Genomic DNA, 25,691 nt, shown 5'->3' with positions numbered 1-25,691 from the left:
ACAGTGAAACAAAATATGGTATGGAAAACTTAAAGTTTTGTAATCTGTTGAATATTTTACTAAAAATATACAACAATGATCTATGTCAATTTGACTTGATGCCATCCTGATAAACAACAGGATGATTGCATTGTGAGGCTGTGTCATGGCAGATGTAACTCTTCCTACTTGTGGTTTTTCATTAGTCAGTATACTGCGCATTAACATACAGTAAGATGCACATATTTAAAATGTACATACTATTGAGTTTCGACCTGTGTATACACCTAAGAAAGCACCAATACAATGAATAAGAGCTGTGTTCTTGGCGCTGCCTAACTCTCCCTTTATATAAACTTCTAGGTCTGATTATCAAATTTGCATCCAATGGAAGCAAAAGATTTGCTTTATGTTACCTCTTTCTTCTAATAAACTGTTTGCTATTTTGGAAACATGATGCTTTTATAGACAGATAGTCTCCAAAATTCTGTACGGGGCACTGTTAGAATTGAAAAGTATACATTGTCTATTCCTTTTCACACATTTATATAATATATTCTGATGATATCCATCTGCAGCATACCCTCTTCAACTGTTCCCAGACCCCTCCTACCACTTCCCCCTTCCACCTACACGTTCCATTCCCTCTTTTCAGAGAACATGGTTATCAGTTTTAGGGTTTAAATTTTTCAACAAAACAAGTATATTTGGAAGAACAATGTCTATGAAATTTAAAAACATATTATGAGATATAATCATGCTTAAAATAGAAGGCTAAAGACTAATATTGGAGCATATATATATATATATATATATATGACACAAGAAAAAGCAGTAGGGGTATGTATTATATGAAATTAAGGGAGAAACAAATTTGTCTAGGAAAGAAAGCAGTCTAGGAGGGAATGAGAGAAGGTCTTTGGAATAAATATGTTCAAAGCATGATTGACTTAAAAGATGATTATCAAAATCTTCATTCTAAACAATGAACATACAGCATTAAAAAACATAGCCACAGGGACACATAGTGAAATAAAACATATTTTTTAAGTTTTTCTTAATGGAAAATGCTTACATTTAAAAAATAATGTACACCGATATAATAAAAATCTGTTCATAAATATTAAAAATAACTTAGGAAATGTAAAGTTTCAACCTGGCTTATAAGAATGCATTAATCTTTTGGAAAGGGAGGCCACAGCCTGACACACATGCAGCTTTCCTACACAATGACTGTAGGATGTTAAAGTATTACCTGTGCCACCCTCCCTGCTGTTCTTGCATTTCTGTATTCTGAAGTTTGTTTTTTTGACCAGTCATAAAAACAATTCCTGTCTTTCAAAATCTTTCTTCTAACATTTCAATTTTATGTAGTGCATTACCCATTGATATAACCTTTCAATTTCTACACAACAAAATGTTCAGAAATAAAACATACCAAATATCAAAAACATGTTATTTGGCTGTGTAATACTGCCCTCATTCCTGTCACTGTGGTATAATTGAGACTTTGTCTCAGCTCTGCCCTTTACTTTGTAGCTTGAACTCAGGTTAAATCAACTTCAAGTCCATGCTATTTCCTTGTATCCCATTTCGACTGGTGCACAGATGTCAATGTCTAACACAATCTTATAGTAGTATGGTAGACTTTCATTCTGTACAATAGTTGCTTACCTGCTTTACAGCTAAAGATTGGAGGGGTCATGTTGTAGGAAATACTGACTGGCACAGCACTCTGTTTTCTCCCCCTTTATCATTCTACACACGCACACACACACACACACACACACACACACACACAGAGAGAGAGAGAGAGAGAGAGAGAGAGAGAGAGAGACAGACAGACAGACAGACAGACAGACACAGGGACAGACACAGGGACAGACACAGAGACAGGCACAGAGAGAGACACACAGAGACAATGAGACAGAGACAGAAGAGGTAGAATAGATAATATGATAATTAAATCAAGGAATGGGATAATAATTCCTAATGAAAAACATTCTGTCTTCAGGATGCATTTCAGCTTGTTATTTGAGGGTCAATTCATCATGATATGGATGAAATACAAGGTGGATGGTAACACTGAGTCCACAGTTGGGAAGAAGAGAGAGGATAGGATGGGTGTAGACTAACAATGTCAAAATTTCCTTGTAACACTTCCACATAAAGTTTCCATAATCTTCAAAATGTGCTAGCATGTAGGGACCAGGTATTCACACATAAGTGCATCTGGGACATATTTCATACTCAGTGCACTCATGGAGACCATGGGGAGGATGAGGGACATGAGGTGTGAAACACCATGAATCAGTTCCTAAGTTTTAGCATCATTGAGATACACTGTAGCAATGGGTTATGCTACTGGGTTCAAATTTTAGTACCCTTTTTGTTTTTTTAAATTTTATAGTCATGTGTAATTTTTTAATCTGTTTAATTTTTTGATTTACATGGTTAAAAATAACCAAAGGGGAGATTTCTTTTATCTGTGTCGCATTCCAGTACTTCCCCTCAATGGGAAATTTGTCTGAGGGTGTGGTACAGGGACATGAGTTATATGTGGCTAGACTCCATCACTGCATTGGATCAAGCACTGACATACCTTGAGCCTCTCAGTGAGACATTCCACCTGTCTCTTTCCACAAATCCTATTCATCTCTTTTAACAGAACGAAGTCCTGGAGGTGAAGAAGGAGGAGACTTTGCTGGATTTGGACTTTGACCCTTTCAAACCTGATGTGGCTCCGGCAGGTTCTGCTGCGGCGACCCACTCACCCATGTCTCAGGTATAAAGTGAGCTCAGATGTTTAGGAATGATAAACGTTAGTGTGTATGCTTAGTTAGTTAACAGGAGATCTCTGTGCCTTTCAACTGATGCTTATCTCCTCTTCTGTTTGGTTGACAAATATCTCCTATTTGTTAGATATGGGGAAAAAACTTCATTAGTACAAAATGTTTTACCCTTCTCCATGCCATTAGCTTTCTCTTGCCACAGAGCTGTTTGCCTTAGAACCAGGTCTTTCAGTGTTGTTATCAGTGCCTCAAAGAGTGTAGTTCTGATAATACACCTCACGGCTTCCCTCAGCAAAGTTCTTTTAGTTTCAAGTTTTCCTACTTATTTTCTTATGTTTTGGAATTCAAAGAGTATTTGGATAACTGCCAGACCATGCCCCACAGAAATGTACTTGCAGTCTGGATGGTTCTGAGCTCGAAGCTGCACTCAAGTCCATCCTGCAGAACAATGCTCTGGTGCTGATCACGGGTGGGTGTGGAGTGCCTTGCTTCTTGTGCTTATTCTTGCTCATCTCTTCTTCACTCACTCCCCTTCTGGTAGCCACTGTAATAAGATTCTCTGTTAGGATCTGTTAGGATACCTGCATTGGGTATGTACACCTGTGGATGAAGGGACGATGCTTTTGGCATAGTTAGTGGATAATCATTGATTTTAATGGAAGAGAGTCAACAGAAAATTTGAGGAAACATTGAAATGTGGTGGTACGTACCTGAAATCCCACTCACTACTCAGGAAGATGTGAGAGGAAAATGAAAAGTCAGCCAGCCTAGGCTACAGAGCCTCAAAACAAATCACAAGTCAGTACTATTGACATTAAGTGTGTGTATGGGGCAGGAGGTGCACTCACACGTAACTTTGAGAAAATCCAAAGTTCTAGAATATAGAGCAAATTAAAACTAAAATATATTACAAAATTCAACTGGGAATTAAGAACTGACTTGAATTTCTAGTCCTGATGACTTTAATTATTATAGCTAACTCCTGAGGAGTGCAAACTGCTCTGTGCAGACAGTTTTCTTGCTAGCTTGTGCTTTGCTAGGCTGGCATGGTTTCTGAAGGCCTGCTCTTTATAAATGGGAGAAGTAATCTAATAATCAAATACAATTAACTTTACTGGTGCTTTGTAAATAAAGAGGATCTCTTAGTTAGTAGGCTGTCTTTAAAATCTTCTTGGAGATTCATAATGTACATAAATCACCACAATTAAGACAGGCTGTATGTCCCTATGACCTTCCTTCCTGTCATGGAGGAAGCAATTCTGGCTTTCCAGTGGTCCTAACTGAGTGGTCCTTAAGTCTATGTATTTGCTTCTTCCCCTAAGGAGGGAGGCAATACATGAGTTTGTTGGGTTCTGAGATGCCCTCTCTCCTTCCCTCAAAGACATCTCCTACTACTGAGTCCTTGTTGTCAGCTGCCAGGGTCCTCCTTACCTCATGCTCTCTGCAGTGCTCACACAAGCTCTCAGAGCCTTTCCTGTTCCCAAGGAGAGATGAAAACAATGCTTAGCATTGCTTCCTCCTTTGGAGAAAAATGCTGCTGCTGTCTGCACCATACAGAGACTTGTATTATATCGTTTTATATGATCTGCTTTTAGCAAGAGGCTATAAAGAGAGCATCAGGCTAGTCAAAAAAATCAGAAAACGCATTTCCGGCACAGAGGGATCTGCAGATACAAAAACGTGTGATTTTTTTCAAAGGCGCTTTTTTCTCCTATCGTCCCTGTTCTTTGATTGGTGCCAAGCAAAAGGCTATCTAAGCTACATAGAGATGAAGTTAGAAGGCCAGATAGTGTAGGGAACATCAGTCAGCACCACAGGACCTGGCTCTCTATGTAGAAGGCAGCTGTAACCTCTAGAAACTCATTTGAAATAAATGTCCTTCTAGTCTTCTGTTTACCTTTACTGAATCAAAATAAGTGGGCGCATGCAGCCTGAGTCACTGAGGCATAAGTGTAAAGCAATGTGGTGTGAGCAGCAGTTCTCAGTTTCAGGGAGGAAGGAAGGTCTCTCCCACTGTCCTCACCCTCGGTGCAAGTTGCTCTAACCATCCACATTCCTTCATAGATGAGTGAGCTTCATAATTAAAATATCAGTAAGTGCATGTTAGACGTTAGGCATATTGTTAATAGGTTTTAATGGGTACCTATTAATGTGAATGACTGCAATTAATCTGCGTGTTTTCTAATTCAGCATATTGCAGAAAGGCATTTTAAAGGATCTATTTGCTATCAAAGTGGTCATAATATATGTTCTTGAGGTAGTAGGGAGAGGCAAACATGTTAGTTAAGGATTAAGGTCTGTATTTCCTCAATGATATGATAACCCTCGTGCTGGAAAACATTCTTTCCTTAGTGACATGCGTGTATTAAAATAACACGTTCATTGTACACATTCAGGAGTGAGCAAGCTCTTCTAACGAGCCAAAGGCCAATTGCTTAGATCCCTGATGCTCTCACAGTATCTACATGTGGCTAAACTCAGATTCAGTAAAACTGTATCAAATTTAAATTTTGATTCTATTAGATTAGCACATTTTCAAGTTCCCAATTGCCATAAGTGATGTGTGTTCACCAAAATTGGTAACAGAAGTGGAGTGTTTCTACAAGCAAGAATGGAGCTATGGAAGAGCTACAACCCTAGCCTCTTTACGTTTACTACTAACTGTATGGACTGTCACTTAGAGTGTTTCTTTTTGTTTGCTTTCAGACATTGCCCTGGGACTTATGGACGGTAAGGCATCTGAGAACTAATTTCACATATTTTAATCTATAAAAATTTGGAGACCTTAATATACCTTTTCACTTGTGAGGAAAAAGAAAACCCATACATTTAATGATAATGTATTCCCATGGAAAAAATACCTGAAAGTTTGGAGCATTTCCCAAATCGGAAAATCTTAGTAGAGAAATATGTGTCAGTGGCCCACATTGCTGAACGAATAGTGATCAAGACAATGGCATTGTGCTCTTTGTGTATTCCTGTGGGGACTGATGACCTAAAGAACTGACATAGTAATACTCTTAAGCTGAATCAAAACAGAGTGTGGATAAAAAAACAAGAAAGGTTATGGGGACAATTTTGTCATTATATTTAATTAAAATTAGTTGAAACATTTGTAAAATTGAGCTAGAAAGCTGCGGAGTTGAGCCTGGACCCTAATACTTATAATCTTGTAAATCTGATCAATTTCTAAAATTCTATAAGATTCAGCTATTCACATCTATAAAAAAAAAGTAATGAAATATACTTCAGAGGATTGTTTCAGGATCTAATGAGATATGTGCCTGGTATTTATGCCAGTATATAGTATGTATCAACAAAAGGTAGCTATGATTCTGCTGTTACTTTTTATATAGCTGATCTGATGTGCAAAGTTGAATAGTTTCAGAATTTAGACTTGGGAGAGAAATGAGCAGAGCATTGTGATATTCATCTGCATTGCAAAATTAGGAGACTGATGACACCCATGTAAATCCTAGCATTCCTCGGTGCAGGTTCTTAGACTTTAAAAACTTCCCTAGAGTTTATATTCCACTTTGTAGGATCCATTTATTTATTTATTTATTTATTCATTAATTTATTCATTTTATTTTATTTAATGTATACAAATACACTCAAGCTAGTCAGTGGTCAATACAAATCCATTCCATCCAGCACATACCTCAAAGATAGACCCTAGTGAAGAATGAGTTTGGGAAGATTTTGCTCTGATGCTCTTACCGAGCTTGCAGCATCAAGTCATTTATTGACCTCCATGCTTGATAGCATCTTGGTGTTCTCAGACTCACACACTCAGTTGAGCAAGCATTTTCATCTCTTGGTTTCCTAACACAGAAATTGTAAACTAGCCATGACACATCCTCACTGACACTAGAAAATGACATGGGCTCTTTGTGTTTCATTTGTGCCTCCTCCACAATGGTCAAATAAGTTTTAGAACAAAATCATTCCTGTAACAAAACAAGTTGTAAAATTTAATTCATAGACAATAATAGCCACAGCATTCTGAAGAACATTGTCGCTGGACAGTGTGAATCTGCAACATTTCACTGAAGTGTCTTCTCATTCTTTATATTTTTCTCTCCTCTTAATCTTACAGACAAGCACTGATTTGGTACAGCCGGTAAGTTGATTTTTATAACATTCTGGATTTTAAAGATATTTAATATTATTGTATCTTTGATATTTTTTGTTGAATGACTTCCCCCTCCCATGACATTGCTAGTCCTAGACTTGACCATAAGCCAATTAACTCAAGTACTTTCTGATTTTATTTAACTGGTACTACACTGTATGTTTCTCATCAAATATCTCATGGTCTATTTCATTTTTTTCTCTTTGCTTTTCTGCATACTTTAAAGACTGACTCTTCAAAAAGTCTTTCTATGTGTAACCTCATCATGGAGGAAACTCCTGACAGTGGTCTGACAGAAGAGATTCAAAGATATGAAACTGATATAGGTGCATTTATTTGGGGCCCTCATGCTAGGGCAGACAGTGTCAGCCAGGAGATGACACCAAGTGGGTCTCGAGAAGACATTGTCTGTCTCTCTGAAGCAGAGCGAGACATGAGATTATCCACTGGAATGCTTTCTTCTGCTGACTGTTCTACTGTAGCTGATCAGGGTGAGGATGCCCCTCCATCTAAAAATGAGCAGCTGTCCTCAGAGCCTGTTCCTGGGGCTGGAGTTGATATTACAACGTGCATGGAAATGGACCAGCCATATGCATTACTTAACTCAGAGATACCAGGCATCGGAAAAGTTGACCTGCTCAAAGAAGGTCATGAAGAAGCTAAAATATCAGATGGAGAAATAAAAGAGACACAGAAGGTAGAAGATCTTATGTGGGGATGTGTGGAGACATACCAAACAGTAGATACTGGAGCTATTGATATCAAGGCAATAGAAGGTACTGAGAGATTTGAGGAGAAAGTATGTGACGGCCCAGGAAGTACAGCACTAAATCATCTCAAAAAAGCAGCAGAGCAAGGCCAGGAGACACTTGAAAGTAGTGAAGTGGAAAGTTGGAATGATCTAAAGATAATATGTAAAGAAAGACTAGAAACCTATGAAAATTACTGGGAGGAAGGTCATCGATTGGAAAGAACCATGAGAAAAGTATATGTGACAGAAAAATTTGATGACAGAATCCAAGAGTTATCTGATGAGACTCAAGTAATGATCAATCATAAAAAGGTGGAAGGCTCTGGAGCCACACCTGCCAATCACACAGGGATCAGTAACCTGCCTGTCCTGACTGACCCCGTGTCTATTACTAAAGATTCAAACAATGGGGAATTGGATTTAACTAAAAAAGAAATGATTGAAAATTTTAGTCGTGTCATTAAATTGTCAAGAACTGAAAGGGCAGATTCGTGGGGAACAGATCCAGATCAAGTCTGGCAGTCAGATTTGAAGTCAGAAATCAATAATGTAAATATCGTGGAAGTCTCTGATATTCCAGATGGCCATACAAGTACATTTGCCAAATGGCAGGAATCTAGTAGCCACTGGTATATCAGAGATATAGAAGGTTTACATAGATGCTGGGAACATTTGGTAGAAAATGAGAAAGGACTGGAGGAGAACTTACCAGCAGAGGTATGTGGGAAACATACCAGTGTTAGCAACTCAGATCAAAGCCAGGAGACAACTAGATCACTGGGTCAGGGAACCTCCCGGAATACTAGCATGGAGAGTCCTGATAGTTCCCAAGACAATGACATCAACAACTCAGATTTATCTGAAGATGAAATTTCTAACCAGAGATATGGATTGTTGTACCAAGAAATAGAGGCTGATAATGATGAGGTACTTACCCTAGAATGTAGCTTAGCCTAGTCAAACTTCCTTAGGCTCTGCTTGTCCTTATGTCTCTCATCAACTTCATTTTCCATCACTGATCTCCTTGACAGATGTACCTCTTGAAACCTATGTAAACCAAACACAAACAGGTTGACAAAAAAATCTAAATAATGACTGTACTGGTAATTAGTGGAGTCCTTCTTACTATCCCATTTCCTGAGGCTGTCTCTTTCTCTCTCTCTCTCTCCCTGTCCTTCTCCCTCTCCCTCTCCACTCCCCCCCTTTCTCTTAGAAGAGACTCCAATCCAAAAGATCTCTCTCCTTTCATTTTTTTTTTCGTTCAGACACTAAAATGTGCTAAACGGTGAGCAACAAAGAATTACTGCCACTAATGTGGCTCTACTCCAATAAAAACACAGGAAATGTTTTACCCAGTCTCACTAAAATTGTAGAATCTTGGCTGCTGTTCATTAAAGTGATGAGTATCAGCGAATGAAAAGAGATACTAACCCCCGTGGTTCATGCTAGAATCACCTCATCATTATTGAGGTCAGTGTTGGTGAACACTGAAGCGTGTACATCTTTCACTTTTTTGTCAGCCTATTTATAATAATACAGCACGGCTCTTTGTAGTTCCTGAGCACTTTCAAACAGAGCAACCTGTTGTATTATTCTTAAATTTGTGTGTGGTAATAGTTTCTTTCCAGCTTGTCTAATGGATAATACCCATCCTGTGAGGTTGTTGAAAAAAAGTCACACCTGGTTTCCATTTCTTTTAGGCTTCTGGAGGTTCATTTAATGATTTCACCCAGGTAAGGACATTCTGTTTTCTTATAAGAGGTTCCAGCTGAGAATGTTGCATTTCTTTTCTGTGTGGGTTTTGTGTCACCAATCCAACAAAATGATTAAGAGCATTGGTACAAAATTTGACCTCCCTACTTACAACTTGAGTAATGGAAATATCATTGTGATGAAATGAGCCACATATGTGGAGCACTTAACCAGGTGACCCAGCACGTTAAGTGCTCCATAATGCGATGACAATTTTTCTACTAGTTCTTAGAAGTGACTCCAATGCAAAAGATCTTCTAGACTCAGCTGTTGGAAAAGATGAGCTAAGGTTCTTAGAGAGGATGATTTGTAAGTGCTTCTTCTAAAATATCACGGTGACCCACATCACATACAATGATATGCTTAGTGATTATCCAGGCCAAAAAAAAAAGCCATATGAAGATTAGAAACCACACTCAGGCTCTGTCCAAGAAAGTAGTGTTTCCAGGGGCATTCTGCTAGTGCAGATTTATGTCTAGAATAACTCATGTTAACACTTACTTGGTATTCTTTTAATAATTTAAAAGGGAACTTCCAAAAACATCAAAATGTATTTATTGATACAACTGGTGGCTACTAGTTTAGACAGTTTTTAAAAATGGCTCATTTTCTTTCTCTTTTCAGCCCCAGGATACTTCATTATTCACCATGCAGACAGATCAAAATATGGTAGGTAGCTTGGTAAATTTATGTGACAGTATTTGGGGACAGTTATTATCATGGTACAGTTGAAAGTTGGCTACACTAGCCTGTCTGAAACTTTGAAATATGTATTGTAATTTTTATAGCTCCTCCTTTTTTGTCAGAAAAATGAGAAGAAACCATCTGTAGAATCTGACTTTCAACTTGTTTATTTCTAGCACAAAGACACCAACAGGAACTAGCTTCTGTGATACTTACAACCCTCAGTAGAACACAATGAATTAATCAAAGTCACAGGTCTCTATGTGACTGTAACTTAAGCTACAGGATTAAAAATGAATTTATTTTTGACTAATATATCATTGCCTTTTTCCTTGAGGTACTAATTTCTCATCTCATATCTTCATTTTATAAGTTCTAGAGAGAAGCATTTATAGGTCAGCTAATGGAGAGACTTACATCATGGAATGAGTAGGAAAGAGTTACTCTGGTGATGACTAGAGGAGATTCTTGGGAGATAGGAATGACAATTCCCATGGGAAACCTTTCAGCAGCTTCCTAATCAAGCTGATTGAAGAGACCTTGAGAGATGGCACTGTGCGTTTACCCTGCTGCAGGAAGGCTTGTACTTGTTGAGGGTTGAAGAGGTTATTAGCATTCCTCTTTCCCAGCCAGCTGAGTCTATGCTATGAAGGATTTTTGAAGTTGAAGAGGAGCCAAGAGGAGGTTTGATACATAATTCATATAATAATATCAAAAATATTGCACATTTTAAAGTACATAGATAACTGAAATCACAGAACGATGTTTGGATCATTGGCTTAGATTTCTAGAAATCTGGGCAAATTCTGAAACTTATTTAAATATGAACAAAGAGGATAGCTTTACACATGAGTCTAACTATATTTCCTTGTTAAAATCAAAAAGTATACCTAGCCTATGGAATGAAACGGGTATTAGACTGGTGTTTTCTCATAAGGTACATGTTTACTTTTAAATAATAAATTCTGAAAAATTTGTCTAAAAATTAATTTTAGTTATGTTCTGATATCTTGTCAATGTATTATCATATTGTTGTGCTTTTTGCACAACTGATGGAGGACAGAATCTGTCTTTTTTTTAAGGGTATGGTATTAATTACAAAACCAGAGAAGCTTGTTTTGCTCATTCTCATATTGGCTATTTTCAGCCTGATGAAATAACTTGGATGGTGAGGTTTTTTTAATTATCGATTTTGAACAGTTATGGAAAACTCAGAAATTCAGGAAGAGAAGAAAAACTATTGATCATGATTAAACTCATAGCACTACATCAACACAGAAAGTCCAAGCTCAGAACCATGACCTTTCAGTGCCTAGAGAATCTCTCCACATTCTCGTGTTAGTTGTGTTGGCCATGTGAACTTTCATGCTTTCCCTCTAGTCCTCACCACATACATTCCCCTGAGCAGACTTCATATTTCTCTGCTGAGGACCACAGCTTGTTTTGCTCAGCATTGCAGACGCAACTAAGGTTCTTGCTACAAGGCAGTAGGCAATCACCATGCACTAGAACTATAAACTATAACTATCAGTATGTTGATACTGTGTGGCATCTCAGGAACAGCAGAAGCCACAACATTGGGCTCATGGACTGATCTGGGCAAAAGGGATTGAAGCTGGCATTCAGCTGCATACCTCCTGGTTCATGTCTCCTGGCTCACAGAACCTCACTATGTATCAGTTGAAACCATTTTAAGTCTTCAGACCTTTTTCCTTTGTTGTTCATCAATCCTATGAGTTTGTATTAAATAGCCCTTCAAAGCCTGAAAAAGCAGTACTGGAAGACAAGTCCCATGTTGGCTGAGTAAGTAGACTCTCAACACTCCCAGCCCTTCTCTGCCTCTCTACTGATATGGCTTAGTCGCATCACTGAGGGTTTTCAGAATATGTGCTCCAAGACAACACAGCCAGCTTTATTCTGACAAATTTTCATTCAGAAAGAAGAATAATTTCTAGAGCTAGCACGGAGACATAACATGTTATCAGTCCATTAACATCTGTCAAGGCAGATACTTTGTGGGAACAACATAAAACAGTTGAAGCAGAAGCCAATTCACGTAATAGGACTTTGGATTTTCCCATGAGGTGTTGCTTAAAAATTGAATTTCATTAGTATATAGTAAGAAATATTTGTATTTTCATATCTCAGAAGGAATAAAAGAGTGACCCATGAGCCTAATTTCAGTAGTAGGCTTTATTCAGAGTGTTTCATACTTGCTGATTAGAGTAAGCTGCCTTTGACCCCTAGAACTTAAGTGACAGCCACAACTGTTAGAACTCAGTGAACGTGTGTGCTCATGAGCAAATCCCAGTCTGTCTGCTCACTCCATACTAGAGGTGCACTTTTTTATTTTAACAAGGAAATACAGTTAGACTCATGTTTAAGGCCACCCTCATTGTTCTTATTTTAATAAAGATCCAGAATTTCCCCAGATTTCTAGAAATCCAACGCAATGATCCAGACAAACATTATTCTGTATTTTCAATTATGTTTGCATTTTTAAAATGCACAATATTTTTGATAATTCATATGAGTTGTGCATCAAACCTTCTCTTGGCTTCTCATCAGCTTTAGAAGTTTCTCCATCACTTTTATGTGAAATTCACTGTGTGCTGCATTAATTAAGTGTATAGGCAAAGCAGAAGGTTTTGAGCTAAGAGATGCTAGAGACCTGATTCAGTGGTTAAGGAGTATGTAGGCTGACTGTATATAGCAGTCTCACGGGGACAACAGCATCTTATTTTTCCCCCATAGTATAAAGGGTCTATTTGAGACCATGGAGAAAGCTGCCTTATAACTCTTCAAGCAACAAGTTGATTGCTACAGAGTTTTTTTGAGGGGAGGTCAAAAAGACAGGAATGAACCAGAACCTCAAACATTCTGCAGATTATGGAGCAGCCAGGTTGCCAAGCCTGCGCTCATAGCTTTAGAAGAGATACACTGCATTAAATAAATATTTTTAATTTGCATACTGGAATGGTCCTTCCATTTTTGGTGTAATATATATTTATACATTGAAGGACCACAGAACTATGTGATCAATAGATTCTTTCTGACTCCTTTCACCCCGCAAATGTTGGACCTTCTAGAGATAGTCTCTTTGATATTCTCTGTCTCTCTGTCTCTGTCTGCCCCTCCTTCTGTCTCCATACAACAGAAGAGTTATTTCAGATTCTCTTATACAATCCATAGTGGCATGAAGACAAATTGTTACAGGTGAATACAGTGGTAGGTCTTTGCCTGACTTTGAAGGAAACCGTTCTGTAACCTGTTCAGAAGAAGCTCAACACAACCCACTCCATGAGTCTTCAGTTCTGCAAGGGTACATGACACTAGATGAGAGAATTCATTTTTCTAGAATGGCTTTAGTGAAGCTGGCTGCCTGTTCTGAATAATGATGAGATTCTGGATTGTCCAGAATTCTGCAATGTCACCTAGTCACATGTCGAATCTTCTTTTCTTCTTATCCCCAAATAACTCAAGGCTGAAACTGAGCAGGCTCTATCTACAGAGCCGCAAGCAGAGGAGCCTCCTGCCACTGCTGCTGCACCTGCTGCTGGGCTGGACCTCGGGCTAGAGATGGAGGAGCCAAAGGAGGAGGCCGTGGTGAGCACTATCCCCTTCTCCTTCCATTCACTCTGCTGCTTCTTTCAAGCTTCTCCCATGATCCTTTGTATCACCTCCTATCCAGACTTTAGCTGGCCTGGATATTTCCCTGACATCATCATCATCATCACTGAGAGTATACCAAAGAATCAAGCTTATGCATTAGGGAAACTGCCATGTAGCCATTGGTGTGGCTCTTCAAAACTCTACCTTGATGGTTTTGATGCGCTTCTTTTGCCAGTGGAGAGAATCAGACCTGTTTCTGTGTTCCTCCTGAGACAGTTGGAAATATCCTGTACTTAGGGATCAAGTAGCTCGAGATAACTTTGCTGTTCATGTTTATGTGCTGCCGGCAGTCAGGTCTGGACAGAGTGTTTCCAGGCCCTTGGCTTCTTATCCAAAACAACAGAAAGTGAGGTCTCATACTGACCTGCAGAAGAGACACAATAAATTAATTCTGAGCAAAGTGATAGTTCGGATTAAAGAGAGGTTCATTGACAGGACTGATAGCAGGGCACATGAGGGAATATACTCATGGGTCTCCACTATGCTTCCTCCTATAGAACTCAAAAGGATGGGCTGGCTACTGAGTGGCTCTCAGTCTGATTGATTAGGTTATGTCTTCATCTCTCTGCTATGTATGTCCTTTCCCATAATGCATCTGAGTTTAATCATATTCATGGGAAATTATGCATAGGCATAAGATGGTCCCTAAAAAGAGGACAATTTTGTCTTATTACATATGCAGCAAAACTAGTTCCAGCCCTTCTAGTCTTTATACCTACATAGGTTTGAAATTCATTTGAATGGTAGCTGTGTAATTTGTTATCAGGGGTGGGGAAACTTATTCAAAAATGGAAACATGTAGCCTGATGCATATGGGAGTTTAAGGAGGTTCTGACGTTTCAGGTGCATTGTTAGGATAGGAGTGCTTATACATAGGTGATGCAACTACGCTGCCTCATACATTATTACAAGTTGGGAGGGGGCTGCATAACTCAGAACCAAATGGACATCCATGGTCACTATCCTGTCTCCTATGATTACATGACACATATGTATTGATTCCTTATGGTTTTACTCTCATAAGTTGGTGATGTCCCAATATTAAACCAATGGTATATATTTTAGAACTGTGAATCTATAAATATTTATTCTCTAAAAATGTTTTTTTTTTTTACAAAATTTAGTTTATCCAGACTTTGCAGCTATGAGAGACCTTATGGATACCTTTGTGCTGGATTGGAGATCCACCCAGCTGCTCAGATACTTGTTTTTACCATGATGCACACAGCCACGAGGAAGACCTGTGGGGGTCTGCCCTGTGCTGACAACTAAGAGGAGATGAGGACTGAATCAGGTGCAGTGGTCAGGGGGATCTTGCAGCAATCAACTTTATTATACAGGTTTCACAGACCAAAGACAAACGAAGGATTATTCAAGAAGTACTGATTCCATCATTTTTGTCTCTGGACTTGTGTTTGCTTATTCGTTACATATTCATGGTTACAAGTTCAGTCACAGTTAAAAAGTACAAAAAGAACAGGCTTTATTTTTATTGTCTTTATAACTCTAATTAATCTAAAGAATGACTCTGTCAAAGTAAACATTTATTTTATACAGTCTGCTTTTAGGCTGGCAGTATTTGAAGTTTTAAAACACCCCAGACAAACTGAAAATATCTGAATTGTTTTTTTTTTTATGAATAGCAAATTCTAATACCTAATTCTTTTACTATATTGTTTCATCATCTGTGTTATAAAATAGGAAAAGTTGTTTTAGTTGATCTATGTTATTTACTGAGTTCTATTACTACAAGTCTGTACCCTGTAAGGTACCCTATCTTTAAAATACATTATCAGGGAGCTGTAAGCATATTGTAAAAAATGATCATAAATTTGTTACTAATTCACCTGACCAGTGAGAGTTTGTCAAGTATCTCTATGTTTATCCTGTCCCAATTATACTGTTTCAGTTTCCTTGGGGGCAGATACCCTGAGAAGATTCCTAGAACCATAGCCTCATCTGTGCTTATCACAATCTCCAGGGTATAAGGATGACTTCCAAATAAGTCCAGATAAAATTATTTCCCTAAAAGCAGAAGAGATGTTAAGTTTATGACTTTTCTAAAAGGACTCAGACATAATTTTCTTAGGAAGAGACATAAAATAAATCATAATGCAAAAGTCCCCAAAAATGCAATGTTCAAAGACCAAAACCTAAAAGTGAGAGTTGACAGTGAGTACAGCATTTGGTTGGGCTTTGCTGGAACTGTGTCGAGCCGATGTGATAGCTTTATAGCTTTTGCCATTTCCAGTGGATATGGCTGTGCCAAAGACCCACACTGCAAACAGAGATAAATGTCAACATTAAGCAAGCTCATGGATAGCAAAATGCCCATGAATATGTAGAGAGTTGAAAATGTCTCCTAAAAATTTTAGTGGTTACCACAGCCTTCACAGAACATACACAAATAGAAATCAGGTTCTACTTTGCCAAAATCCTATTTTCTGGACTATGTTCTACATAAATGGAGGTTATATTATATCTTATTGGTTCCTAAGGTTACTTTATGTGTAAAAGCACAGGTTATCTGCCAACTCAACAATTTATTATTACATCATTAATAAATAATAAAAAAATTAACAAAATGAAAACTAAATGTAGGGTATCATAGAAATAGAAACATACCAGTTAATTCTAATTTTTACAAATTGGGGCTAAGGAGATGACTCAATAGTCAACAGCATTTCCTGTTCTTGCACAGGATCTGGGTTCAGGCCATAATACCAACAAAGTGGCTTACATCATTAACTATAGTTTCAGACACTCTATCACCCTTCTCTGGCCTCCACGCATACCAGGCATCCAGGCAGTGCCCATACATGTATGCAGACAAAACATATACACATAAATTAAGACTAAATAAATATTCAAACCAAAATTTAAAAGGAAATTAATAAAATTTTAATATTGTCCATATGGAAATACAGAGAGGGACTATGTCCTGTAGAAAAATAAGAAGTGTATCATCTAGATGAATCCCTTTGAGAAGTGCCTGTTGCTTGTGTGAACTTCCTGTCTCCCCAAATTTATTGGTGAGTTCTGTGCAAATGTAGGGTTTTTATATGTTGTTAGGTTGTGACCTGTCTACTCACCTTAGCTGTGTGATTGCTTAAGATGAAGAACAGAGGCTGAGGAGGTGGCTCAGTGGGTGGCATGCTTGCTGTACAAGTGTGTGGGCCTGAGTTCCGATCCACAGGACCCACACCAAAGTCATGCATGTTGGTACATGCATATAATCCAAGTCCTGAAGACAGAAACAGAATTCCAAGAACTTGTTGGCTAGACAGTTTAGCCAATCAGTGAAATCCAGGTTCAGCTAGAGCTTCTCTTTCAAAAACCAAAGTGGAGTACGAATGTCTGAACTCTTGCCCCTACAAGCACACATGAGCACATCCATCCACACATACATCCACACACACAAACATAGAAGAAGGAAAAACTACAACTGATATTCTTGAAACGCTGTTCTAGTTAAAGATATGGTTGACTTTGAGATGAATGTGGCCAACAACAGGAAGGTAGATAGATGATGATTTAGATTTTGAAGAAAGTAACTTGATTCTGAAATATTCACATCAAATTCCCATTTGGGATGTCAGAAAGCTTCTTCTGCATCAGTGCTTGTATACTATATTGATCCAGGCTCCAGCTCAAAGCCTAACTGCATAAAGTACATGACATTGAGCTGCAGAGTGGAGATATGGAGACAAGTCACTGCTCTAAGCACAGGTTCAAAGGATGGTTCTCCATGATCCCTTCTCAGGTTGTTGGGGGCCACCCATCACCCACTCATTCCAAATTTTATACTTTTGCAAGCAGATTTCTTTCTTTTTTCTTTTTTGTTGTTGTTTGTTTGTTTTCTTTTTATGTTTTGTTTGTTTTCTAAGACAGGGTTTCTCTGTGTAACACCCCTGACTCTCCTGAAACTCATTTTGTAGACCAGGCTAGCTATGAACTCACAGAGATCCACCTGCCTGACTTACAAATACATTTTTTAAAATACATTTAAAGTAAAATATAATTACATCATCCATCCCCTTTCCTTTCCTCTCTCTAGCACCTCCCATGCACCCTCTCTCCAATCTTTCATATGTCTCCTCAAGTTAATAGCCTTTTTTCTTTGATTATTATCATTATATACACATATGCACAAATATATAAATAGGACCTACTGAGTCTGTTTCTGTTTGTGTACATATGGTTTCAAGTCTGAGAACTTCATATCAAATAAACAAAGGGGAGAAGCCAATTCTCCCTTTCTCAGATCTCACTAATTACCTGTGGGTCTTTGTCTATGAATGGGAACCTTTGATATTTTCTCCATTGCACTTAACGGATCTACTAGTATTGTCTATTTAGGTCTTGTATATATAGTCATTACTAGATAAGACAGTCTCATGGCAGTCTTCCTGGTATTCTGGTTCTTACAATCCTTCTTTCCTCCCTTTACTCAGTGTTCCCTGAGACATCTTCAGGAGCTGTGCTATAGGTACATCTACTGGATCAGGGCTCCCCATAACTGTTTCACCTCTGCTTTGTGTCCACTTGTGTTTTTCCATGACGGTTTCCATTTGCTATAAAGAGAAGCTACAGTGAAGGACATTAGGACCCCAGGTGGTCTGAAATCTCTGCTTATATCAGGACTTTCCACAATTCGTTCTATACATAAGAAATGTTCTTGGGGGTGTAACTGAAAAATCAAAATGAAACAGCTCTTGTTTTAAAAGCTTCCCAAAGGCAGTATGTGTCCACATCCATCGTTTTGACTGTAAAGCAGTTGTTAAAGGGGATATGGCAGCAATACCCTAACATGGATGTGCATGGCACGAGCTGCATGACTGTAAGAAGTTGGTGTGGGAGAAATAATTTTACCTTCTGCGACTGTTTCTCATCTCTACTTTGAAGGAGTTGCACCTGATAAAGTTCTTCTACTCTTCAACATCTACAACTAAATGCTTTAAAATGTAAGGACTTTCAAATCCCTGTGGTGTGGTGAACCATCTTTTATGGCTGTTTCCAGCCTGTGTTTGCTGGGCGATTGGGGTGACAGATTGCCCTGAGTCGTCTACTCATTAACACCACAGCTGTTCCAAAGCCTGGAAGTTAGAGCGCTGCCTCTGGGTCTTCCGAGTGTGATGCTCAGCTGCCTGCTCCTCAAGCTTCAGGCCACACACTGGCACCTGTCAAGCCCCAAACTATTCTGAGATGTGTGTGTGTGTGTGTGTGTGTGTGTGTGTGTGTGTGTGTGTGTGTATGTGTATACACACATGGTCCTTGCCACACTCAGCATTAGGAGATTCGTTCACAGAACATAAGTGATTTTCAACCCAGTCTTGTCTCAGGCTGAGCGCGGCCCCTTTCCTTTAATTCTGTCATCCTGATCCAGAGCCCACTTAGGTGACCATCTGCTGCTCCTGTTCTGTTGTCAGTGATTTGAGTCAGAGTCTCAGTGTGTAGTAGGTTGGTTTGTCACTTACTTATGTAGCTCAAGCTGTCTTTCTACCTCAACCCTCTAAACGCCAGGATTCCAGGCATGTGTCACAATGCCAGACTTGCAAAGACACTATTTTTTAAAACAACCTCAGGGCTGAAATTATAACTCAGTATTATCATGCTTGTATTTCATGACTGAAGCTCAGGGTTCATTAGCAAACACTGTTAAATAAAGTTAACTATAAACCTTTCTTACAGACTTGGCAAAACATTGAAGATACCTCCTATGATTACTTTTCAAACCACTACTTACTTGCTTATGTTCCCATTTCTTAGCAAGCACATGTACAATATCGACCTTTCCTTCAAAAGCTACACCTACTTCTAGTGACTTTTCAGATAAATCACTAATAGAAACTTTCAATGTCACAGTGTATAATTAATACATACTATACCCTCCCCTGCTTAAAGCCAAATTAACAACAACAAAAATTCATTAACTTTGACATATCTGCAGGTGATTTTTTTTCCAAGGAAGATGTGGACTTAATTTTAACAGCTGTTGTGTTGGCAACAATGCAGCAATTGGTTGAGTTGGACTAGAACCTAGCTGCTTAGGGCTTCTGATGGGACTGAAGGAAAGACTAGAGTAGCAGGTTTCTGAAAGCTGAGTGAGAAGCAGATGAGGAAGAGAAAATCCTGTAACTCTCTTTGGAAGGAAATGCATGAATGTGTGAGCCAGATTTGCCATTTGCTGAACCAGATACCAATTCGAAAGAAATGTTCATAGGACAGGGCTTCTAGGGTAGCACACTCCCTTCGATCTTGCTGGAAGAAGGCTGTGGTAGGCAGTGTTTTAAATATTGTTTTATGAAGAGGCATACCAACTGGGATCCTATGCCAAAGTACTGGAGTCTTCTCTATGCGATTATAGTAGTCCCTTGAAGACCTGAATTGCCTTATGACTTTCTCTTTAAAATCAACCCTGATGAAAAAGTTTAGTCCTTAATTTTAATCCTTTTAAATTGAAATTTTAAAATTAATAAAATGTCAGAAATTTCGGGCTGTCCAGAGCTCTGGCTCCAGCCTCATTTAGGGACAGTGAGGTAAAGGCAGTGATGGTCTGTGGTTGGGACACCCACTGCATCAATCCCTTTACTAATTTCTTCTGCAAGGTTACAAAGCCAGCTCCAAGGGGAACTAGCAGTCTCCTCCCAACCCTGACTTCAGCACTTCTTTGCTCCATCTCATTTCTCAACTGGAAATGAGAACACAGAGCTCCAGAGCACTTTCACCTGTGGGATGACATTAATCGTTAGCTGGTGAACGTAACTGTGAAACATTCTTGTTTGTATTGCAATGGAGAAACCTAGACAAAGATCAGAAGGCCTTTTGCACTTTCCCATTCTCCACATAACTTTCTAAACAGTGAAATCTAGAAGATAATTGCCAAAAGTAATATAGAAAAGTTCTACCCAGCTGTTCTAGTTTCATTCTATTGTTGTGACCACAGCAACTTGAGGAAGAAAAGGATTTATTTGACTCAGCTTTCCATATCACAGTTTGTCACTGAGGAAAGTTATAGCAGGAGCTAAAGGCAGAAAGTTGAGGCAGAAACCATGAAAGAACACTGCCTGCTGGCCTGTTTGTTCAACCTTATGCTTTGTATGTTCAACTTTTCTTATGCAGTCTAGGACCATCTGTTTAGGGAATGGTGCTGCCCACAGTAGACTCATTCCTCCTTCATCGATTAACAGTCAAGACAGTGCCTCCATAGTCTTGTCAAAAGACTAGTCTGATCCAGGCAATTCCTCAATTAGGGCTTACCTCTAAGCTGTGTCAAGTTGACAATTGAAACTAACTAGGACACCAACTAACTGCTTCTTGATTTCTGTTTGTTGCAACATTTGCTATTGATGAGGAGAGACTTTGTGATATGATTGCTAGTTCCAAAATAGTACAGAAAGTAGGAAAAATTACTTAAAGAGTGGTATGCCAAGTGTATAAGGGGTGATCTCGTGGCACAATGGTAGGGCATCTGACTCCAACTGCATAAGGATACATATCAACCATTTGAAAGCATACTTAGAGTCCTCTTCAACCCATTGTTAGCTTGAGATCTATCAATGGATGCCTGTAGTTTGTGCTCAAGCTCTAAGGATTGCTACAGTACTCTCTAATTTAGATGTTTATCTTCATGAGTACAGATTGGTTTGACAAAAGCACAGAATTTGGACAGACAGTTCTAAACCTATTCACTACTTGAGCAGGTTCCTTGAGCTCTTTAACCTTAGATGACTCTCAGGAAATGAGAATAAGCTATAACAGAGATGTTAACAGATTAATATACAACAAACACAAAACTTCTGTCACAGCACCTGGAGAATGTTGCATTCACAGTCAAAGCCAGTTTCTTTCCCAAGCTACAGGGTGCACATAAAATAAAAATGACAGTAGTCTGTCTGTGCATCAGGATTATTTTTCTTTAGAATCAGAATAAACTAGAAAGCCTGGAGCTCAGTGGCCTTTCCATCAATTGTCTTTATAAAGCAAACATCAGGAATACTGCCGTTTTCTGACTCCACAAGCCATCCTGCAGTTATTAGAATATGTCAGTTATTTAAAATCTGTAATGTATACTTTATGTAGCCTTCACTTATCATTATGTCATTTATGCCAGAGGTAGTGAAAATAAAATAGTTGCATATATGAAGATGGGATGAGAAAACTAAAAAATGCTAAGATGCCATAAAAGAACAAAGTTAATTTGTATCAATTCTATTGTAATCAGCATTGATGATATAAGAGAATTTTGACAAGGAACATATTAAGTTTCTAGAGTGCTATATTTTAGAAATTTCAGCTACGACCAGAAAGCTGTTCCCTAAGTGAAAGCATAGAGGTGGCTGAAGCAATAGCTGAGCCTACAAGGCAGATGATGATTATGGAAGTGCCTTCCTACAGCACCCACACCTTGGCATTGTACTATTGGGAACATGTTCCCATACCTTTGACACACATTGGAGACATTCAAAGTGTATGGTTATATGCAACTGTTTGATTTTGGACCCCAGGACAAGAGTCTGAGGCTTTTATATTTTATATATCAAACCACCCTGACCTCCAAGTTCTCCCAGCATCCCTCAGTCCCTACCTGGCATACTCTGCCCCCAACTCTGAACTTCCCAGCCCAGGGGTTGAGCTGCCCTACCCCAGAGGATTTTTCCCTGTATAATCCAGACATTTTGGTCTCTGCCTCTGTTCTCCTCTTCTTTCTGCAAGCATACCCTTTTCTTTCTTTTTTTCTTCCCACCCCTTCCTCATGGTGACTTCCCTGGCCATGGTCCTTGAGGCCAGTGAACTTGCCCACTGGAGAGAAGCTTCCCAATCAACTTGTCTTTAATCTAATCTAATCTGTTTGAATTGACTCAGTTCACCAATGGTGGAGAAATAACCTATCAGCAACAAATTCTAGCTTTAGTTGGTTTCTACTGCTGTGATAAACACCATAGCCAAAGCAACCTTGAGAAAAGAAGTTTATTTGATTTATGCATCCCAATCGCAGTTCATCATTGAAGGAAGTCGAGGCAGGACCTCAATCAGGACAAAAACCTGTAGGCAGAAACTAAAGCAGAGGCCACAGAGCAATGTTGCTTACTGGATTGCTTTCTATGACTAGCTCAGCCTGATTATGTGTATAACCTAGAACCATCACCTAGAGTGTTCTTGTGTTCTTGACACTCCTATATCAGTCATTAATAAAGAAAGTGTCCACACGCTTACACACACACACACACAAGCACACACACACACACACATGCATGCACACACAAAAGAAACCCATACTAAATTAAAGAAGAATTAAGTTACCAAATTATGTCCACATCTACAATTATTAAAATTATTGCTACATCTATGACTGGTAAATAATTGGTAAGCTGCTTCTCAGGTATTGCTTGGAGTTATTGTTATTGAGCAAAGGAGTAATGAACAAACCAATGAAGGGTCTAGCTTCACTGATTACAAAGTCTCCTGCAGCCTCCATGCAGGGAGGCATGCCTTTGTCAACCTGGTTCTGTGACATCATTGTATTTCCTCTCTTTCAATATTTAATAACTCTGTGCTTATTATATTATATTATATTTATTATATTATATGTTACTTGTTACATGGTACATAATAAATATTATATACTATATATTATATACCACATATTATATACTATATATTATATTCCTGTAATTGTACTCTCAAGTTTTGCTAACATATTTGCTGGTATTTAGAAGATTCTGACAGAAATGTCATAACATTTCCACCAACATAGAATATAAGATGAAATAGCAGATAAGTAAGTAGTGTCTCTGGCTAGCAGTATTGTTTGTTACGGCATGTGGACCTCATTGTCAGAGAAGTGACCAGGTGTCTGAGGACAGAGGAGAACTCTTTCAACTTGTCAGAGAAGTGACCAGGTGTCTGAGGACAGAGGAGAACTCTCTCAACTTTTGGTTTTGTTGTTGTTGATATTTTTTGATTTTTTTAAAAAATTAGACATTTTCCATCAGGAAAAAAACCTTAGACAATGAATAGTACAGTCCTGGTAGAATGTGATACTGTTGTTCATCTGAACACAGCACAGTTCCTTCTACATTTTCTGTGATCCAGTCTTCCTGGATAATGCTATTAAAAAGCAATGGTTTGTGTGACGAGCTACGATATCCACTGCAGCAATCAAAGCACAACACAGGATTGTCTTTTCATATCTATAGAAAAGTTAACCCCTGAGATGAATAAAAACAGAGAAAAAGGAATAATATTAGGGTCAAAAACCTTTCCAAAAACCTTTTCCCTTGATTTAATTTAGTACTAACACCTAGTTTGAGTAGGTTCCTAATTTCTGTTGTGCTTTTGTGTTATTTTATTGCAACCAATATGAAGTAGGAAAATTTTGGTAGGAGAAAAATTTTGAAAGACATTACAATCAAGTCAGCAACAGAAATCATGTGTAAGGAAATCTAAAGAGCAGTGATTGTAGTACTTTAAAGTATAAAACCAAAATGTTAATTGAATATGGCTAGAGAATTGGAAATCCATTGCTAGTCGTGCAAAGAACTGAGAAGAATTCTTTTACTTCCATTTTCTGCATAGGTCATTCTGCATGGAGTCATTCCTCAGGAGTCAGAATTAGCAGCCTTCTCCAGCATTCACTCCAGGGTTTGGGTGACATTTATTTGCCACCATCTTATCAGCCCTTTCCTACACACTAGGTTCCTTTCATGTGACAGAGCCATCTGCTGGTGGCTGGTGTCACTGCAGTGTTGGAGTCAGAACCAGCAGATTCTGTCAACATCTGTTCACATTACTTAGCCAAAGGCGAGCTATGGTGTGTATGTCTTGTGACAGTAAAATAGGATACAGCCCCCACACACACAGACAGAAAATGATCATGCATAAACTAATGATTCTATTTGCATCAAATGAGTTTTAAAATTACCTTTGGTGTTTCTGTTGAGATGGCTAAGTTTTTAAGAGTGCTTGCTGTCTTTCCAGAGGACTCCAGTCAGTTTCCAGCACCCAGTTGGTTGCTTCATATCCACTTGTAATTCCAGCTCCAGGAGATCTGATGCCATTTTCTGGCCTCCACAGAAACTTGCATGCATGTACACATAAAGACACAATCACACATACACATAAGTAAAATAAAATAAATCTTAAAAAAATCATAAAATTACCTTTAGCAATACCACAAATATGCCATAAAATAATATATTTTCTTCTAGAGAAGTCACATTAATTCACTTAAAACAGTACCAATTACTAATGAATGATGTGTGCTGCTCAGAACATTTATGCATGGAAGAATTTATGTAAGTGGAGGTACATGTTATGAAATTCATCTCTCTCTCTCTCTCTCTCTCTCTCTCTCTCTCTCTCTCTCTCTCTGTGTGTGTGTGTGTGTGTGTGTGTGTGTGTGTAGTTTGCAATTCTGCCTGCATGTATTTAGAGTCTATTGAGTCTATTTTGTTGAAAGATATTGAACTAATGAAACCATTAGATTGGTTATGGGTGTAATCCTTTTCAAGACAGAGGAAAAGCAAAAATAGATTTATGACTAAACAATTTGTCTTCCTCATTCAGGCCCATGAGTCACTTCATTCATATTATATGTATGAATAGTTACCAGTGTGGAAGAAAACTTGCTAGGTCTTTAATTTCCTAGTGAAAGTCTATTCCCTCCCTCACCCTTTTCCCATCCCTTCCTACCTCCCTCCCTCCCTCCCTCCCTCCCTCCCTCCCTCCCTCCCTTCTTTCTTCCATCCCTTCCTTCCTTCCTTCCTTCTTTCAGTCCTTTCTTCTTTTTATTACAATACCTGGCACTAAAACTGGGGCCTCAGCTGGGAGCACTGTACCACTGAGCTCCATCCCAGCCTAACGTTGTTGATTTCACCAACAAATAAGTCAATGAACAATTGCTCACTGTTCTCAGGATTGAGAT

At 38.6% G+C, this 25,691-nt stretch overlaps 1 protein-coding gene across 1 annotated transcript in view; it reads left to right on the top strand.

The window, feature by feature from the left end:
* Amph (amphiphysin) overlaps positions 1–25,691 on the top strand; it is a 200,526-nt gene that overhangs the window by 160,209 nt on the left and 14,626 nt on the right. The window contains exons 12-17 of the mRNA XM_028789250.1: positions 2,648–2,764; positions 5,478–5,501; positions 6,871–6,894; positions 9,358–9,390; positions 10,034–10,078; positions 13,577–13,699. Of these exons, the coding sequence (XP_028645083.1) occupies positions 2,648–2,764; positions 5,478–5,501; positions 6,871–6,894; positions 9,358–9,390; positions 10,034–10,078; positions 13,577–13,699 (366 nt within the window). The remainder of the gene's footprint in view (positions 1–2,647; positions 2,765–5,477; positions 5,502–6,870; positions 6,895–9,357; positions 9,391–10,033; positions 10,079–13,576; positions 13,700–25,691) is intronic.

The sequence above is a fragment of the Grammomys surdaster genome, unplaced genomic scaffold (genome assembly GCF_004785775.1).
Source record: "Grammomys surdaster isolate TR1022 unplaced genomic scaffold, NIH_TR_1.0 125807, whole genome shotgun sequence".
Classification (NCBI taxonomy): domain Eukaryota; kingdom Metazoa; phylum Chordata; class Mammalia; order Rodentia; family Muridae; genus Grammomys; species Grammomys surdaster.
This window is presented reverse-complemented; position numbering and strand designations above follow the sequence as displayed.